At 28.9% G+C, this 22,191-nt stretch overlaps 1 protein-coding gene across 1 annotated transcript in view; it reads left to right on the top strand.

Annotated features, from left to right (window-relative positions):
* Positions 1 to 22,191, top strand: part of LOC132924279 (nephrin-like) — a 49,802-nt gene that overhangs the window by 8,744 nt on the left and 18,867 nt on the right. The window contains exons 2-8 of the mRNA XM_060988483.1: positions 11,193 to 11,330; positions 11,548 to 11,733; positions 14,970 to 15,122; positions 15,349 to 15,525; positions 18,156 to 18,309; positions 18,694 to 18,830; positions 21,812 to 22,093. Of these exons, the coding sequence (XP_060844466.1) occupies positions 11,193 to 11,330; positions 11,548 to 11,733; positions 14,970 to 15,122; positions 15,349 to 15,525; positions 18,156 to 18,309; positions 18,694 to 18,830; positions 21,812 to 22,093 (1,227 nt within the window). The remainder of the gene's footprint in view (positions 1 to 11,192; positions 11,331 to 11,547; positions 11,734 to 14,969; positions 15,123 to 15,348; positions 15,526 to 18,155; positions 18,310 to 18,693; positions 18,831 to 21,811; positions 22,094 to 22,191) is intronic.

Here is a 22,191-nt window from a genome sequence, read left to right as displayed (position 1 = left end):
GGTTTCGATATTTATAGTAACAACAACAATAATATGAAATAAGAGCTGCAGAGCTGCGAATATATAGAGTACATAATGTAAGCCACTACTAATAATATTGTTTGTAGAAAGTGAAGTGTTCGATCTCAGGGACCGCCGAATCGATGTTTTTCGTCACGGTATTAATGTCAACGACGGCGGAGACGTATACGCGCTCTCCGAAATAATTCTACGCGTTATTTGCAAAAATGTTGGTTTAGCCGCCGAATGTGTTGATAATGGGTGGTCATCGCGGCGATTTTTTTTCCCGTAAGATTTTTTTTTTCTTCGTCTTCTTTAATCACGGACGTGACCAGCGATTACCCACGGAGGATGTACGCTCGAAGCCTCCAGCCGTGACAGTAAAAAATTAATAATAAAATCTGATTGGGATCAGGTACACTATGATGGAAGGTACCTATAATATTATGACCGTTTTAAATAAAGTCCACTGCCAGAAACAGGACGTCATCGTCATCGTCGTCGTCGTCGTCGTCGTCGTCGTCACCGTCGCCGCCGTTTGCGATCGTATATTATATTGTCTACGTTTATTACTATTATAGTACCTATACACAGTGGCCGATGGATAAATCGAGTGAAACCGACTTTTTTCCTCGACAAAGGGAAATTTACCACAATTTCGCGATTATTATATGTACAGACACTGGACACCGCAGCATGAAATGTCAAATTCCACGACCCGTTTATGTGAACCTATTACGATCTTAATTGTCTTGAAATTCTTGTCGGAACCATATTACAACTGGCAATTCAGATTCACACCATTAGTCGTAACCGATACTATCTACTATAGTATCTACGTACTAGTTTCATATTAAACATATAACATTATCGTGTAAATCTTCGATTATTTATTTCTTATATATGCGAAGAAAATTTAAAATTTAAAACACGCATTTCACACAAACATAATATACAAACATAATATTATCATGATGTCATTGGAATCGGCATTAGCCACAAACAGTTATATTTTAATCTTATCCAAAATGTCATGTGATTTAATTTCATTAAATCAAGTGGCCGTTTCAGTAATATGATTTCACAATGTAATATAATAAATATTTCTTGTTAATTTCATTGTATATTTTTTCTATACATTATTTGGCAATGAAATAACCAAAACAAAAAACTGTGTTGACACAGTGCCAAGAGACAACGGATTGTACACTTTTGTCACAGAATATAATTAAACATAGTTAGTGAATTTTTGTTAATTGATTTCTGCCGATGGTAGTTAAAATTTGTAGATGAAAAAAAAAAACAAATAGAATAAAACGTAAAAAAATAAAATAAAAATAATATAATACTGTCGAACGCTTAATGATCTTGTTTACGGTCAGTCCGTACAGTCCGAACTGGCATCCGTGGGAACATGATTTTTTTTCCAACCAGTACTAATAAAATATATAAAACTTATCAGACCATTCATAAAAAAAAGCATATAATATATTAATATATAAATATATTAATACAAATTAACGCCGGTGGACGACGGCGGTTTGTCTGCAGCATATAATGTGTTCACGCATTAATACACTTGCAGCTAGACACATATTATTATATTTATATAATTTTAATTGAAACATTGAAAGACGTAATATTAACATTTAAAGACATATTATATCCAAATAGAAAGGATTTTTGAAATTAATTAATGAATAGATAAACACAATAAATTATCGAAACCGCGCTAACTGCGATATTGTAATTTTATGTTTAAAAATTCAATGAATTAATTTAAATATAAATAAAATATTATTATTTGCAAATTAAAATAACTTTTGTTTTAATGGGAAATTAATTCTTTATTTTATAATAATGCCGCGTTTATACAACTCGATCATTGATTGATCAAGCCAATCGCACGACGTATAATACAATTATTTATTATGTTGTTGACGTTACAATTATAAAACGGTATAAATGTTGTCCACTGTAATATTCAAATCGACTAATGTCAGTCAGCATGTTCTAAACAATTAATAGCTATTTATAATATTCGTAACTTAGAAATATTGTGCACTGATAATAATGTATATTAATTTGTCAGACAGACAACCTACATAGATGATTAGATTTTCATTTGGTTCGTATATTATTATCAAGATACAAACACATACCTATCAAATATATAATTACTTGTAATTCGGAGATCACTCGTGTCTGCTACACAAATGACCACGGTTCGTTTCGAAGCGTAAAAATACAATTCCGTTTCACCTACTAATTTTGTACTCTAAAATGTTAAACGTATAATAGTATATATTATAATATATTCGAAGAAAGTCTGAAAGACATTTTTTCCAATGCAACAGACGGAATATAAACACGACCAACTCCAACAGACCAGAACATCGATTGTGTTGTGTATAACTAACCTGCCCCATAATCATTTTTTTCTTTTTTTTTTTTTTTCTATTAACTGATTTCGACTTCACGAATCACGTCCATTTACACGATCGACGAAAATTGTAATTGTATCAAGTCACAAAAACAAATATTATAGTATTATGTTACACTTATTTTTGCTTCTATAAAATACAGTTTGAAATTCATAAATATTTAACACGATAAAAGTATATTGTGGTCATTAAATCAAACTTACGGAGCCGTAAGACTGTAAGGGCTTACCTGCTTATAACTAGTTTATTATAACGTTTTTCTTTTTTAATCTTCGTGTGAAATTAAATTTTATTACTTCTCCGTGATGAAAAAATATTATATTATAATATTATGTTTACAAAATAATAATAGACCATCGATATTACTAGTTGCGACAATTCTAAAAAAAAAAAAATAATAAAATAAAATAAAACGTTCGAAAGAAATTAGTTTCATTAAAATCGTATTAAATTTTAAACACTTATCGACATGGTAAAATAATATCAAACACGAATAGTATCATCGAAGTATTATATTATTTTAGCAACTGCGCCATCGGTATGAAAAAAAAAAAAAAAAACGTGTTTAATAAATTAATTCGAACGTTTAACGATATACCATTGAGATAGCGGCGGTTTGCTTATATTATTATGTACACACCATAAATATATGTTTCTATATAAATAATGCATTTGTGATTATATTATAAAAGTTTCCGAGGAAACACACACACACCAATGCGTGATACGGGATAGCGACCGTTCGCGGCGTTCGTTTAAAGTTTTTCTTTTCGTCCGGTATCGTGTGTATCTAATATACGACGACGATACACTACCTATAATAGGTGAAAAGGGATCTTTGGGCTGTTGAATTAAAAAAAAAAAAAAAAACGAGAGAAAAAGAATATATATCAAACCGTCGTGTGTATGTTATGACTTATACGAAACGGGTGGTGCGTAGTGGATATAATATAATACACACGCCGTTGTAAAAGGGATGTGCCGTGTCCGTGTGATCCGAAAGAATAGAAGGAAGGAAAAAAACTGGACTGTTGCACGCCATCATTAAATATATTTTACGTCTAGAGAATAGTGGTCGCTATAGTAGTATATACATATATATATATATATATATATATAATAGTAGCCGTATTATAGTCGCTGGCGTGGTAGTGGTTGTATAGTAATAATAATTGCCCGACGCTCTGTATCCGTGAGTGGGTCCGGCGCGGCGGCGGCGGCGGGGCACCTGTCGCCTCGGCACCTGCAACCTGCGGCCCAACTTCCGGTTTTTTTCCTCCTCTTCTACTACTTACTACTTCTTCTTATATCTATATATATATATATATGCTTCTTCTTCTTCTTCTTCTTCCCTTTCATCGTGGTCGCCCTCCGCCGCCGCGCCCGCACGTCCCGCCGCCGGTTTCGGAGCGATCGTCGTCGTCGGTTGTTATTAACCGATTGATGATCGTCGTAATTCGGACGACGACTACTATTAGGTCTCGTCAATAGAGTCAACCTGGCGTCTTGCCACAAGACTCGTCTGCTGTGTGCGTGTGCGTAAGTGCGCGAGCGTTCGTTCGTCCGTGTGCGCGCGCGTGTGTGTGTGTGCGCGCGCGAGCGCGTTTGTATACGCCTCTACACGAGGACCTTTACTTTTACAGAACGGTCGTACACGTTATATTATGTGTTCCTCATACCTGCTGTATATATAATAATAATAATAATAATAATATTATAACGAAACCGCGCATGCCATGTGAACGAGAGAGGTGCGCAAGATGTGATGGTGCCCACGCCTGACGGAGGTCAAACAACTTATATAAATGAAATACACGCATCAAAACATTATTCTCATAAGTGGGGAAAAAAAAAATATATAAAAACGTACCTAATGTAACAACAATAATGTGTCTGAAATGTACGAAAAATGAATCATATTTTTGTTTTCGCTTCCCTCCGAATGATAGCGACCCACGTCGGGCGATATAATATTTTAACGCACAACACACACACACTACCCGCCGCCGCCACGCGGATATTACGCAGAAGGGCGTTCATCTGTCTTGGTTATCTAAATATAATGTATAATACATGTTTTCTATGTCTACTGTCATAATAGCTGTAATTAGGTTATCAATTATCGTGTTTTAAACGCCGTGGACACGCCACCAATGTCCCCGCAAAGAAAACCCCACGCGTGTGGTACCTATATAATATTATACGTATATATATAATATTATTGTGCCGACTGTTCAATTAAGTAACAATATATATATATATATATATATACGTTATTTGTATAAAATATATTATATGGCAATTATTGTCCGGATGACAATATTACGTCGAGCGGCTCTCGAGGCAGGAAAAAAAATAGCATGTTTATTATTAACTTATATCGACGGAGTTGCTAAGTATTCCGCCGCTATTATTTCCCCAAACAACACGCATATGTGTATAAAAACCCAAGTGTATAGTAAAATCGATACTTAGCGTAAATACAAAACTTCAATAGAGCCGCCGAGTTTTAATGTTTAAGAAATAACAATAAAAAACACGTAATCAGTTTCTGGTACACGTGTGCTTTATGACAATAGACACAATCGTAAAATAATTGTTGAATCTTAAAAGCGTATACAACACTTCTAAAAACTTTTAACCAATGCCTAAATTACTTATTAGTTATTAGCGAAAAACTTTTTAAATGCGTTTATTTTCTGCGATATTACTAAAAAAAAAGAAAAAAAATAGGTCGCTATTACGAAAATAGATGATGGTGTGCAGTCGTGTTACCATGAACAAACAAATTTTTTTTATTTTTTAATATTTACACAATTTTTATGTTTGTTACAAGAATCATGATATCGTATTGTTATGATATGCATGTGAAAATAATATAATCTAAATACAAGTATTTAGATTTTTTTTTGATTTTTTTTTTCTGCGCGTCCTAATTTGTTTTTTAATCCATACCATTATTTTATTATCATTCTATTTTTAATTTTATGGCAACGTAGATGTTAAAGTAATCCACGACATTTTAGTGTTAACAATACTGAATGAGAGGTCTTAGGATTTAGGAAAAATAATTAATTAAAATAGTAATGCATATAAAAAGGTCGCGTCCATATACATGATATATGTTGTATTCTATTCGAGAAAGAGAATTATTAAACTCCAAGTGACACTTTATAAATAATATACTATATGTAATAAAGGAAAAAGTTAGTTTAAGTCGCGTTAACTTTATACGGATAACTGTTCAGATTATATACGAAAAAATCTTTATTTTATGACTTCGTAGTAATCAACATAATATATAGTATATCTCAATTATTTTATATAAATATAAGTATTAATTTATAGTTATATAATTAAATATTATAACTCGTATGTATTTAATTCGTTATTAATATTCCTAATATCTACCTAAAAAGCATATTAATGGTTTTGTTATTTCCTTTACATTATTTGTGTTTCATTAAAGCAGCCAAAAGGTAATTCGTAACAATCGGAATGTGTTGAGCTGAAGCATCGAACAATATATTACGTGCACCATTTAACTAAATAATTGCAAAATAATAATTTATAAGAGGGGAAGTTTTTCTAATTACAGACGTAATATTTTTATACTGTGATGTACACTGATAGCATAATGATGGTATTAAAAGTATTTAAATAATATATTATAATATTATAAGCATGTAATGAGTAAATTTAAATTTTTATTATTTCAACAGTAGGTATACATATAATATCATATTATTTTAATACCTCAACAAAAATAATCAACTTTGTTTAAAATATTTTAAAAAGTAATAACAGGTGGTCAAAAAACACCTTGCGCAATGTACCTATACGGTTCGAACATCAGTAAAAGAGGAAAACACCTGGAACGGCTGTAAGAGTCGCTTCGTCAGGTGGTTATTTTGAGGGCGATTTGGTCCAAACTTTTTGTATAACTTATCAAAAACATTATAATAAAAATTTGAATATACCATTATCGTCTGTTTATTCTTGTGCATTTTAATCACCGGAAATCGTCTTGGGAAATAATAATTTAATAACAATATAATCTTAGCCCAACCCGTGTGTAGATGCAATTTACGTTGCGAAAATATACATATTGGCGTTTTCCTTTCACTCGTCGATGCGTGTGGTTTCACACACTTGCAACACACGCGCTGTACTTCACATTATAACGCCCTTTTGACATTCAATCTTAGACTGAGAGTGAAAAAAAAACACGACCCCTTCTCAAAACGCACTCCAAATTGGTCCAATGTATTATTAGCCATATATTATATGATATATATATATATACAAATAGAACATTTGGGCCGTACGATTTTCGCATAATACCTCCGTTAAACGTCAACAAAACACTGTGTTGTTTTTTTTTTAAACACCCCTCTCCCACGTTGATGATACTTGATAATAATAATAATAATAATAATAATATCGTATGGTTTCGTATCGCACACATCTTGACGAGGTATACACTCTCGGTTAGAGACGGTTCCAGCTGCTTACCATATGTACATTTATGATGCCTCTTTTGAGCTGTTTTAGTAATTAATAGACCGGTCTTTATTTTAATATTTAAAAATATACATTTTGTATACGTATGAGGTCAGTTTATATTTTCACTTGGTATACTAGCAAGAGTCGATACATTTTATAACGTGGAAAAATTCGTTATAATATTATTACCGTACTTAAATGCTTATAATTTTCTAAATTTTCTTAAATTGTTTATAATTGACATACGAAAATTTATTTTGCATTTATATAGGAATTTGTGTTCATACATGGTATTCTTACATGTCAACAACTAAATGTTTTCAAAATTAATTCGATATGCAATGAACTTTTTAACTGTGTAAAATGCTGACAAAAAATAGTAATTATAAAATAAGCTTAAAACGTATTGCGCATATTAAATATAATAATTATATGACAAATTTTTTGCACCAATATTAATAAAATGTCAAAGATTAAATATTTTTTAATTCATATGATGCTATTAAATATACGTATGCGTTATAGCTACTAATAACTTACATTTTGACTAATACAGTGACATATGAGTAGTATGTATAATAGGAAATTATTTTGTTGATGCACAACAAACACGTCAAAGTAAATTCATCATGTATTTATTTGAAAATAAAAATTAATAATTTCTTCGATCGTTAAAAACAAAAAACAAAAAATAAATATAAATTCATAGTATTAGCTTAGTTATATTAAAGTATTATTTTGTAAGCGAATAATGAAGCAGTAAAGATGGTATTAACTTGTTTTATATAAATAATTATATATAGTCTAAAGTCAATAATATACATAATCATTTCTTAGTACAAATAATACAACAATTTGATAATTCAATTTTTTTTTGTTAACTGAAATATTATTATAAAATGAATATTTTATTGAAAAAATGATGTATGTTTTTTTTCTTAAAATGTGTTAGTTTTGCTGCTAAGTACCATATTTTCCACATGATATTACAAAATAATATGATTTATTATATACAAGGCAATTACCACTTTTTATAATTGGATAATTTTTGTTAAGTATTTAAAAGAGAATATTTTTTAATTAAAAATTGCACAATGTCATGTTAGTTTTAGATGTTATATACAATAATATACATTATACAGCTTTAATATATATATTTATTTGAACTATCTATATTATACGTTAGTTTTTATGTTTTCAAAATGTTTTTATTAAATAATGAATAATTATACTGTAATATATTTATGATACTAAAACAGTGGTTTGAAAATTAAAAATGCCAACTATTTTTTTATCATTGATTCTGATTTAAACATTAAAAAAGTGTTTAATTGAACATCATTGTATTCTGAAAACGAAATATTGAATATTAAATTAACAGTTTTTTATTTATAAACACTATAAGTTCTAATGAGCTGAGCAGTGGCCATGTGATATCATGGATTTTACTTACCACGTCACTTTTTTTTTTTAATTTTAACAGTTGATGAAATAATATCAAATTTACAATTTTTTTAGAAAATTTGATGTACAATATGAGTAAACTTTTAAATTTAATATTTTAAATTAAATAAAAATTGTTTTCAATTACATAACTTCAAAAGAAATCATACTATTTAAGTTTCTTTTTAATTATATTAATCACATATTTATTTTTTTAGACATTTGCATTTTATATGATAAAACAACTATGAATATTTAGTAAGTATCACAGATGTTCAAAAAAAGTGAGCAAGGCAAGTAGTCTAACGATTACCTGTTTACCGTGTAATTTTGATCAAGACTTGTATTTTAATTTATTAATTACGAAGACAGCAAATCGTTATCATCCTTATACTACTGAATAAAATATCTAAAGCTATTTAAATATAATTCGTATGCTACATCCGCACACAACACACGCATCATTTATGTACAATTTATTTTTATTTTTTGAAAAATAATACTCTTAATTTTTAAATCTAGATTTTCCATTAAAACCGGATACAATTATCGTTTTCGCCTTCCAAATAATACACAATTATCAAGTTTCTCACGACTTGTTTTGAAAATAATAGTTTTACTTTTAATTCTACAGGAGCATAATACATACGCTCGTTGTTCTTTAAATAAACATTACAGACCCAATAATCCAGGTTACTCCGCCGGATATTGTATAAATTATGCAGTTTTTAATTGTTTAATTTTTACACTTCGATAAAAAATTACAACGTTTGAGAAAAAAATTTAAAACCACTACTCTCAGTTTTTATATTTATAAATACAATATTGTCAGTTATTATTTTTCTTTTAATTCGATTATTCAATGAAAAAAAAAATACACACACGAGACAGTAATTATTTATTGATAATTTACAAGCGTAGGCTAAACCGAAAGAAAACAGATGGACCATGCACTAATCATCACATATTAGATTCAAACCATCGATAAGACACCATAACTGCAACGTGGTTATAATACAAAACCACAATATTTAAATGGAAATATTATCCATATTTTGTTATTTAACCATCACGTTCAACAGTGGTAATAAAAATATAAACATATCGCATAAACGCAGTTTTAAGACAATATACCGGTACCTACGTGTATCATGTGCGCACGATGGTTTTGTATTTAAATACAATTTTAACATTTGTCAATCAATTAACTATGGATTTTATAATGCCATTCATCTGTATATTATATTATCATATTGATAATATGCACAATCAGGTTTTTATATAACACATTATGTTTGAAATTACGTATTCGTTGTTAAGCAGGTTTCTTATACGGAGTAACTAGGTATAATGCGCTATATTTTAGGCGTGTGAAAATATAATAAATGTGGGGTTTTTTTTTTTTTTTTGTTAATTAATATTTGTGCTCAAAATATCCATGGCTTAAAGATAAAACAGAAGTAAAAAATAATAATTAAATATAATTAATCCAAACTAATTCATTTTTAATCATACACTTGAAAATAAATGAAATCAAAGTTATGTATATACCAACAATATTATATTATTATAATTTACGAGTTTTAATAATCTGGTAAGTTCAAAATCATATTTTTTGTTTCAAAAATATAATAATTACGATTATTATTCAACAAGGCATCGTAGGTTTGCATGAGATATTATACGTGTTTTCACCCTATTATAAAATACTTCAATTATTTGTAAGTAATATATAATATAACTAGCCATAAAGCGTGTTTTTCCTTATTCTGCGATAGAAATGTATTATCTATAATTACTGAATTTATGCTAGCATAAAACAGATGTACTTATAACAGATTTCACGTACTTCATTATAACCGTATGTTTTATTTCATTTGAGTATTTAAACGAAATTTGTATATCAAAGTATTAAAGGTTAGATAAAGCTAATCGTATTATATAGGCTTCAAATACTATACAAAATACGCTATATTGATATTCAAAATTTACAAGAAGATGGCATAATGATCTCGAAAATCAAATTATTGATTTTAATTACGTTCAAGATCATATATAAACGATGTCCAACAATATGTCTCGAGTAGGATTTTATTAACAAACAAAATTAAAAATACCGTCTTACAAGTTTTTTAGAAACGAGTATAATATAATTACATTATATTTTTGGGTATTTGTATGGTACATAATATTATTATTATTATTATTATTGTTCGTTCACATTATATGACCGTGGCGAATGTCATCCACGTGCATTATATAAAAATTATTATTATTCATCAGACGTAAAAAAAAAAAAATTGTTTAGAATATGGATTGATCAATCCCAGTATATACTCGCACAAACAATCGCGCTCGTCTGATAAACGGAACGGAATTATTTAAGTTCGTTTATTTATCACTTTCGTCCGTTAAAATGGTTTTTGTTAACTATTATCATCGTTTCCCGCTAAGTATAATAATATATTACGGCAACGCCGGTGGGACGTAAACAAAAATGGTTTATGTGCTTGTTTTGCTTTTTTTTTTTTTTTAAAATGTATGATATGTTATAGTTAAGACTACAGTGGACACTATTATGCTAGTGCACTAGAAATATAAGCCAATCCATTGTATAACTTTTTAAAATATATTATATCCATTGTTGTTGGTAAAATTGTCGATTTCATTGTACTGCGCGTGTATAATAATATTCTGAACTAGTCATAACGATTTATGAAACAGCGATAACGTCGAAAACCCAATAACGCCGTGATGGTATTAATTACAATAATATGTTTATTCTTTCCGTGTTCACAGTGACGACGTTCAAGCAGCAAGAGTTCAGGGTGGTGCCGAAAAACGTTAGCGCTCGAGAAGGTTCGAATGTGACGTTGGTCTGCGAAATCAACGACATCACTGGTGATGTCCAGTGGACTAAAGATGGATTAGCTCTGGGTAGGTTAATCGCGTTATGCAAATGTTATTATTTCGCGGACAGACTGTTGACCTTTTTTTAATCGCGGTGAATATTGTCTGGCCGCGAGGGTGGCAAGGGTGGGGGGAAGGGGGGTAACCGGGAATGGCCGTAGAGGGGAAAAAAATTGTATACCCACGACGAAAAAATCGCCACGGTAATAAAAACGCTTAAAATAATAATATGTCTCAATTACAGGTTATGCAGCCGAAATACCGGGTCATCCGAGGCACTCTATGGTGATCGATGCCGGAAATGGGGTGTACAATTTACTTGTCAGAAATGTGACAATAACGGATGATGCACTGTACCAGTGTCAAGTGAGCCCCGGGCCGGCGGCGGGGAGCAAACCAATTAGATCATCGGCCACGTTGTCCGTCATGAGTGAGTATCATCGCCGGCATCACGGCCGTTTTAAGTTTCAGAATATAATATATATAGGTACCTGCCCGCGTATCGTTTCCGATGAAAATTTCGTATAGGTAGGTATATCGTTTATTAGGCATCACTACTGCTGTTCTAAACCGAACCCGTTGAATGTGAATTTTTAATCGCATTATATCGACTACTCTATACGCTGTCAAATCATAAACGACGTAAATACATATATATATAGTTTTATAAACGTATATAAAGGTTAGGTTGTAGTATATATATATATACGTTATAATATACGCATACATCAGTTCAGCTTATCGTCACAAGCCCCGCGTATACATAATTATTGTGTTTGTCGTACGAAACAAAAATCGATAAAATTTAAATATGTGGTAACAGTAGCGACGGAATAAAATTAATTAAGTCCGTAGCTTCAAAAAACCACTGAATAGAATCACAGATTTCGATCGTAATCATTATAATATTATTTTTCCAGCACACACATCGGAACCCAATATTTTTTAACCAGTATTTACATTAATAGAGTTGTATGGGATCTACTAAATTAACATAACCGTTGCCCTACGATATATTTTATGTTTGTTTTTCTACAGGCCACAACGATTTTTTTTTTTTTTTTCATTAAAATATATATACGCTGTCGGGTGAAAATACACTTATTAGCTCCAATATAATATATTGTAATATAATGTTGTGATACTTACGACGTCTTTCTTTTCCATTGAAAAAGTTGTTGGTTTGATGACATATTTGTATACCTACTTCTTTTGTTTATTAATTATATTCAAGAAGTATGTCAAAAGTGAATAATTATTATTGTAAGGAGTTCACAACGTATTTTAATTTTTTTTCCTTTTTTTTTTTCATTTTTGGGAAAAACTAATTTATTTTTGCTGACCAATAGTGCTTATACATAGTGTTTCTATAATAATAATAATAAGTAATAGTCATCACGCCTAAATAACGTTTCAATTGACTGATTACTGATGGAGGTAGGCGTACGATTAAAACGCACTAAATAACTTCTGCGTGATTTTCGAGAAGAAAAAAAAAAAGATATTATAATATTAGGTGCATACGTTACTATCCGTAATTGTTCAGTTCTTATTGTACTATGTATATATACCATCGTGTGGGTTGTTTAACGAGTCGAGTCGATTTGTATTTTTTTTTTTTTTTTTAAGGTTTACTGAGTACACCTTCTTTTTATACCGGCCATTACTAATAACCCGATTTTTATCCAGTCGCTCACGCCGGCGTAACAAAGCTATTTTCTGGATACTTGAATTCGAGTAAATAATGCGCTTTTTAAATATTTCACACCCACACGCGTCATATCTGATGATTTTAAGTTACACTCCGCCGTCGTTATAATAACGTACACTACTCGTCGTTCCGTCAGTTCAAAGACCATAAAATATATTTTGTATTGCATTAATGGCACCGATTAGTGAATTGGAAATTACGCACGTATTATTATAATAATAATAATACGTTTAATTAAATATAATATTATAAGCATGTAAAATGAGACGCAGTCGTAAAATAACCGCAATTTGTTTTTTCCATAACAAGTAGAACTAATACAAATATTAATTAATCATAATATTATGATGTTTACATAAATATATTTTTCATATTTTCCCACGTAGGTATAATGTAGTTTTTAATTAATTAGTAAAATAAGTGTAATCATTTTTTTTTTTTTTTAACTACGTTTATTCATTTCTACTTAAACTCTATTTTATCGTCGTATATTGGCTATTAAATAAATACATACACATTTATTTTATATTTTAATTTACAGTTTTATAAATATTAAAATCAATGATTATAGTAGGTACACATAATATAAAACCTGTAGGTTTAAAATATCACATTCATTTATATAACATAAGATTATTTGGTCTATAATTTCTAAATTCGTTAAATCATTTTTGAAATTAATAATTTTATTTTATCATAATAATATGTCAACCTAGTGAAAAAGTTTATATTAAAAAAAAAAAAAAAAAATACAATAAAGTGGTTTTGTGTTTGACGCTTTTGTTTAAATATAATAAGTTAATAAGTTTATTATGAATATATATATATATATGTAATTTTATTTAAATATTCGTATAAATATATTAAATTTAATATAAAAAAAAAGTAATTCGTATCCTATAATGTTGATTACACAATTACTAATTCAGTTTGATTTAATTACGTCATTATTAAAGTATCTTTTTTGTGAATTTATAAAACCATTATTGTAATTTATTTGTAACTTATCAAAATTCAAATTGTTATATACGTCAGTAGTTTCAATTGTTTATGTTTTTCTGTTTTATTCTATCAATATAATTTGACATTTTATTTGTGACAAGTTATTTTTAAAAATGATACACATTTAAGTATGACTAACTACGCATATATAATTTACAAAACCCTTAGAAGTTTTAATTGAAACAACGAAACCCTTCGTAAGACCCAAAAATGTTAACGTCCTAGTATTAATTTCCGGTATACGTTTACATACTTTTTTTTTATAATCAAATGACGTGTTTAAATTAATAATATAATACTACCGTTTACGTTTACCTTGTAATTTGTATATTGAAACCTAAGAAAAATACTGATAAAAAATAATAATATTATGTTTTTATTTATGTAATAAATATTTTGATATTACACTTTGAAATCCAATGCAAAAATACTGTGTTTTATACAATAAATTATAGTAACAATTCAAATTCATCATTTTTACTAAATAAAAAAATTATTTTTAATATTTTTTTTTTAAACAAATATAATAATAATTGTATTAGAGGGCAAAAGTATTTTAGTTTGTTATCCTTTAGTCTAATTGTGTCATTTTATGTTTAAAATCCCAGAGGGGATAAAGCCAGATGTTTGTTATACCATAAAAAAAAGAAGTTTAGGGCTAACATATGAATTATAATAAATCATAAATGACGAACCTCGCTTGCAGTAATAAATAAATATGTTAAACATGTTTTTACTGTCAAAAAACATTTAAGCAATTGTATAATAAACTTACTATCATTGCCTATCATTATTATTCGTCCATACAATTAATCAGGGTGGGGGGGGGCATAAATTGTCTTCTCTGTTTTTCTGAAACAATTTTTGATTACAAACATAAGACTCAAATAATGAACAACTTAATTTTTACTTCGATGTTAATGTCTAACATACGGACTGAATTGTTTGAACAGCGCCGCCTTCGTCCATTGAAATAATAAATAAATCCGAAGACTCAAAATTGGAAGTACAAGAAAACCACGAAGTTACTATTGAGTGTGTAGCACGAAACTCTAAACCGGCTTCGAGAATAGTATGGTTTCGTAACGATGAAGAAATCAATCCCGGTGAGTACTTACCTATGATATCAGTATATGTATATATTTTGAACGGATGTGAATTATATTCAATATCAATGATGTGCTCAATGAAAATCAATAATAATATTGTTTTTGTGATGAAACGACGATAACTACAACGAATCATTAAAAATGTTATTTTTTGTTCAATCGTACACGTCTTAACTCTTAATGTACCATATTTTATTTTATTTTATTCGTTTTTTTGTTCCAGAACAACGATCTGACAATGATGAAACCGCGGGCGACACAAAATTAAAACTGTACACCGTCCGAAGCCGAATAAAAATAACCGCCAAGTCAAACGACGACCGTGCGAAATACAAATGTGAAGCTCAACACAGAGCTCTAACGGATTCGCTTTCAACCAGTGTTCAGATAAGAGTATTATGTGAGTTCCCATAACTTAATTATTTTACATACAGTGATCGTCGGCTTAATGTGTGTCTAAAAAGTATCATATTTTATATAATATCAAGTTGGTACACAATAATACTTAAACATTATTAATGCCTCGTAATATTTAACGATGCGTGCCGTACCCGCCTTACCTATCGATAATATATAATAAATATTACCAGCAGCGTCTACGAAATTATTCACATTCTATATCGCGTATTCCATTATCTGCATGCCGTATTTGTATATTTATAAATTTGATTTTAAAATGTGGCAGCGAAAATGCTTGGTTTTTGCGAGACGATCGGTTCGGAATTCAGACTAAATCAGCTGCGGAGGATATGATGTTTATTTAGACCTTTATTAAATCATTATTATAAAACCCTTAATAATGTTATAAAATAAGTAGTAGGTGTTTATATACATTTATTCCGTTCAAGTCTATACGAATGATTCCGTGATTAGATTCTGACGATGAAAAACAATAATTAACATGTGAATCGCCGTTGGACTATAAATTCATAATACATTAATACGCAGTATAGAATCGTTATTCCCCATAGTAATAGACAAAGGAAATCAAACACGGTTTTTTTTTTTATAATGAACAGTCGTGTTGTGCGCAAAATTTTCGAATTATTTTTGTATACACGTCACCAGAACAATACACTTTTATTCACCTGTGTTCGTTTAATCATTTGTTTTCCTAATTATTCTTAGGTACTTTATTTTCGTTGTTGCCACTCGTAGACAGTGGCCCACCCGTCGAAGTAAATTTTCCAGTTGTTATTTTTATACCATACCGCGTTGTATCGACTCCGCGAACAGTCCGAACACATACAAATTTACTTCAATATGTTAAACATTTGTTGATTAATAAATGAAAGTAAAAAAAAAAAAAAAAGTGGGCAAGTAGGTATCACTCTGCTGTACAGTAGGTGTCGAATGATATATCATTGCGTACAAAAAAAAAAAAAACGATTCTGACCGGAGATGGTCAGTCAGCCTACATCACCAAGTATATTTCATAATACTATATATTATTTACTGATATTGCTATTAAAGAAATTTATTTTGACTATAATTGGTGTTACGGGATTTAATTTTTTACAAAACGTTGCATCTATTACATTATTATAATAATAGATATTATTTGTACCATATTATAATTTCTAAGTTAATATACCATCACCTTACCGTAAAACAATGTCAATAGGTTCATAGTATAAATAGATAATATTTTAAAATCAATCTACATTATATTTTGAAAATGTCATTGTGCATAGATATAGACATTTATAATAAAGGCACGGAAAATGTTTAAGTCCGGGGTTTTTTTTTTTTTTGAATTATACCAAGATAATTATAGCATCGTTCTTCACTGTCAAAATATGTAATGTCATCCAAATTTAAATTGCAATATCCATAAAAATAATTGTGTTTGTCAATCTTTTTAGACCTGGTAACAATATTATTATTAGATATACGTGTATAGCTTAATAATTTATATTTATCGTGAGAAATTCATGTAATATTTATATATTACAAATAATACTCTTTTTCCATGCATTTTTTATGTTCAAGAGTTCTCAAAATCAAGTCGTAACCAAATATAAAACAATTGTATTTAAATATAATATTATAAATAACATTTATTAACAATTAAGTCTCTTAACTTTACCAAAATGGAAAAAGAAAACTTATCAACATTATAAGTTCTAACTTCTTGGGTTTTAGATTGTACTCATTGTTTTATCTAAATAAAAGTTGTGTAATACATTTCTTGGAAAATTGCCAAAAATATATATGTAACTAAAACACGCTTTTAACAAATGTGTTATATAATATATGACGAACGTGTGAGACTTTTTCTAAAACTATCCATTTTAAATTTGAAAAATGGACATTTTACTTGTTAATCTATTATCATGAGTTTAAATTTACATTCATTATATGACATAAATACGTACAACTATAGAACGTTATAATATAACATTGAGTGAATATGTAGAATACAATTTATTAAACTAAATATAACCATTTTTAATTTTCCAAAGAAAATATAAAGCACAAATATGTATAACTCTATGAAAAGGTAACGTAACTAAAAGGTAAAATATACAAGTATTAATAGTAATAATTAAACTGCATTATGCTGAACATAAATTCATCGCAAACAAACTTTACGTACACAAATACTAAATGTTTCTAGTAATAAAAAACAAGAACAGTCAATAAAGGACTTGCGACCGTTCAAACTATAATCTATTTGCATTAAACAAATATCGCGAGGGAGGTATATAACGATAACGTTGTTATAACTTATAAATTATTTACTTGAGCGAACTTTTAGCGTTCTTAAAATTTAAAGGTTACTGCAGCAACAGTTGAACTGAATAATAGGCTGAAGTTTGTAAATTACCTGTTAATATAAATTGATTATTCAAATATATTTCATTTTTATTTATTAAACAATACGATATTGTAATAATGTAAATGGCTCCAAGACTAATAATTGAAAAGTATCGGATATTTTATTATTATTCACGAGAACGTATAAATATTTTTTTATAATTAAATATGAAAATATAAAATAATATGTGTAATTTAATATTTATTTAGATCCACCGGGAGTTCCTCACATTGAAGGATACACCGAAGGTGATATTTTGGAAAAAGGAACACACATAAGCCTACGTTGTGTATCGAAAAACGGAAATCCACCAACACAACTTGTGTGGTTCAAGAACGACCAATTGATTCACAACGTTTACAGGTAACTACACTTTTAAATAACGCCATTATTTAAAAATTATGTTTATTTAGTAGTTTGATTTATTGCATCGAAATCCTAGGATTGAACGAAATCGAATGCAATTTTTATTACCTCCACCGCAAAAACAAAACAAAAAAGAATTTTATCAATGATTTTTTTCTCGTATAATATTTTAGTCACCTACATATTATTTCAGTTATACTATACGTCATATAAGTACTGGTTCATATTTGCATACAAATACAATAAAAATCAATTTCCAATCGTCCAGTTTGTTTTGATAATAATATTGCTATTGTGACAAAAGTCTTCCTATTAACAGTGCATATTATTTTATGTGTGTTGTTTTCTTGAATAATAATCACGTCTAACACAAATTTTCAGTACAACGGAAAAAGTGTCGGAGAGCACGTACTCATTCACAGCTAATGTCTCGGACAACAACGCAAGATTTCGCTGTGAAGCAAAAAACTCAATTAGCCCACTTCCTCAATATGCTGACGTTGTACTCTCAGTGTCATGTAAGTGTTATTTTTTTCATTTCCAGTGTAATTAACATTTGTGTTGGCTGAACTGAATGCATGCAGGTACACTCTAGATGTACACCATGTTTATTTTACCTCAGATTATATGAATGAATTCATTTTTGTGCAACACGAATCAGAGTTATTATTTAAGCTCATTTGGGGAGGGGACGGTGGTAATCGGTGAATCCATTTTTTTTTTATTTTAGTGGTGATATTATTTGTATTAATAGTTTATTATGGCTGTTATTGGCATACCCTCCTTAGTAATATGGATAGTAGAATATTTTCAACAAACTTTTTTGGCTTTATTAAATATATCGAAGGATTTTTAAGTGTTCCTATAAATATCCCAACATACAGATATTTAATTGCAAATAATCACACATCGATCCAAAAAAAAAAAAAAATTATTATTATTATTACCTACCTTAAAAATGTTCATACCTAATATTTCTTTATTTTTTACTTTTTAATTACTAAAAATAAATAAAAATCTGTCATTGAAAAAATAATTGTGCACTTTTGTGTTCGTGTGTATGAATGTTTGGCGTACTAGAAAACTTTAGCGTGTAACTTTCACACATTATCCGCTAATACGCTAATACCTTAACTTCCAGTTTTGAAGTTTTTGTAATCCATTTCGTAAAATGTTTAAGCCGATCCTGATTCTTAAATTAACAAGTGCAAGAATTAAGATTTCCACATGAGACCATATTATTATTATATTATATTATGTGTGTATGTCGACCCGCGATATCCGACTTCACACCTTCGACGTTTACCTAAAATATTGAATGTAGATCCAAATAAAAACTTGATATTCGACAGTGTTTAGATTATAATATGTAATAAGTAAATTTATAGGCATAACGTTTACTTTATCGGAATTTTGCAACAAACCGTACATTTTATTTGTTTTCTTATTAGCCATGAAATTTTTAAAGGAAATAATTAAAATATTTAGTTAACTCAACATATTTTATGTATAAATAATATTCTTTAAATAAACATGGATTACAAAGGTAATAATGCTTTAAGCGATTATTCTAACACATATTATATTGTAGAACACATCGGGTTTTTTCAACGCATATTTTAATTTTTTTATACGTGATGTAAAATTCCGGTAGTGATTATCTACTGTGTGTACCGGCATCAATGCTTCCACAACATATTATTTTCTAGTTAATTCAGATTCGTTTATTTTTTTAATATGGAATATTATTAAAAGCAGTTAACATATTTTTCTATCTATTACAATATTATTTTTAATTATCGATGAACTAAAACTAAAATACGTATAAAATGTACCAACAAAAATATATTATTAAAGCATAAATACGTTAATTTATTTCTTATTTTCATAAACTCGTTTCCTCAAATTCAATAAATATTATTTTTTTATGCAATTAAAACGTAAAATTTGACTTTTTGTTTGTATTATCTTGAAATACGCATCATGAAATAATTAAATTATTAATAATTAGTAAGATGTTCGTTTTTAGCTTTACATCTTCTTGGCCTTATTACTCTGAAATCTTGCTTGATTACCAACTCAATAGAATTAATAAATACACTCAAAACGTTATCCTTAGCAAAAATATGTACTCTTGTTTCGGAATATCTTTCCAAGCAATTAATATTAGTATGCTGACTACGGTTTTTTAATAGGAATGCGTAAGAAATCGTGAAGCTGTTGTTATTTGTTTGTTGCCTAAAATAAACGCACTACTGGTACAACGATAATGTTCACCAATGTAATAATCATTGATTTTAAGAACCTTTGGAGATTCATACATAACCATATTATCACAGTATAGTAATAATATTATTATACTATTAATTTTATTATAATAGTTTAACTTTCAAATTTTATAATTTACTATTTTGTAATATAATTGACGGTTTTGAACAAAAATTAAACTTTTCTGCATTAGATTTTAAAAAATTATACTACATATGATATAAATAATGGATAAATTATTTTATGATAATTTATAAAGTAAAAAAAAAAATGTTTAAAATATAATAATGTATTTTGGATATAAAGTAATTTAGTTAAAATATTTGAATATATCCTATTTTTTCAATATCTAATATTATTATACAAATAATATTATATCATATTGTTAACATATTTAGAAATCACACCTACTACGAGATTAGATGTATCGAGTTTTCAGAAAGCGAATATGTTTTAAAGGCATTGGTTATGTGATTGTCTTAAGCCTTTAAAAATTCCAATGTATGGTTAAGATTCCAAGTGATTTTGTGATTTTGTGTTTTTAATGTAAATTATCACAAGCGACTATGGTATCTTTGTATCAATGATGTACTATCACTTCAGTTTTAAAGCTCATGCTCGTATAAGTACAAGTCTTCAACTCACTAGATTCAAGCGCATGAACAGGTGCTATTTTTCCTAAAGGCTGTATAATGTACTATTATAAAAAAAACAATTGACCTCTTGTAATATTATAAAAAAAAAACAAAACAAATTTGAATTGTTCATTTTTTTTTTACGTAAGATTGATATTTTGACTTCATATATATTATATAATATAGTAAATACATTTATACATATATATATATATTTACATCTTTTTAGCAAAGTTTAAATTATCATACATTCTACAGTTTAAAAATCAAATTTGAGAGTTGATGAATAAATAAAATGTATTTATGTATTCTAAGAAAAAAATCAGTAAGATGGTTATTAGGTCTGGGTGAACAACTGATGATATCCATTTAAACAAGAAATTAGATTATTATTAATGGACGTGCTGATAGATTTACATTTTGCAAGTAATGAATAATTGATGTCTGATATTGAGTGTATATTGTGTAAACATGATTATATCAGAAGATATAATAATAATAATAATCGTAATTAGGTAGTAATCAATTGATTTAATCATTATCGAAATCTTAGCATAACCCAATAAATTAACTTAAATCTTTAACATGACGCGCAGTTGGTCCTTCTCGCGTCAACGTTAAGGGACCAGACGAAGCGAAACAAGGAGAATTGATAACATTAAGCTGCGAAACCAGCCGCAGCAATCCAGCGTCAATAATAAAATGGACGGTGAACGGCGAAGCGGAAGAAAACAGTACTTCCGTCAAGGTGCCCGCTCCGCAGTCCAGCTGGATAACAAAGTCCAACGTATCGTTTGTCATACCGACCGGACAGCGTTTCGTGGCGGCCACATGTCAGTCCGAAAAAGTTACCGACACCCATAGAATCAACGTACTACGTGAGTATAGTATTTTTTTTATAAAAAAAAATTGTTCTTTATTAGCATTGGCGCGCGTTGTACAGTGTTCGGAAATATGACTCGTTTACGCGTCTCGT

This window comes from Rhopalosiphum padi, chromosome 3, assembly GCF_020882245.1.
Source record: "Rhopalosiphum padi isolate XX-2018 chromosome 3, ASM2088224v1, whole genome shotgun sequence".
NCBI lineage: Eukaryota > Metazoa > Arthropoda > Insecta > Hemiptera > Aphididae > Rhopalosiphum > Rhopalosiphum padi.
The sequence above is the reverse complement of the archived record's forward strand: the minus strand, read 5'-3'. Positions and strand labels throughout refer to the sequence as shown.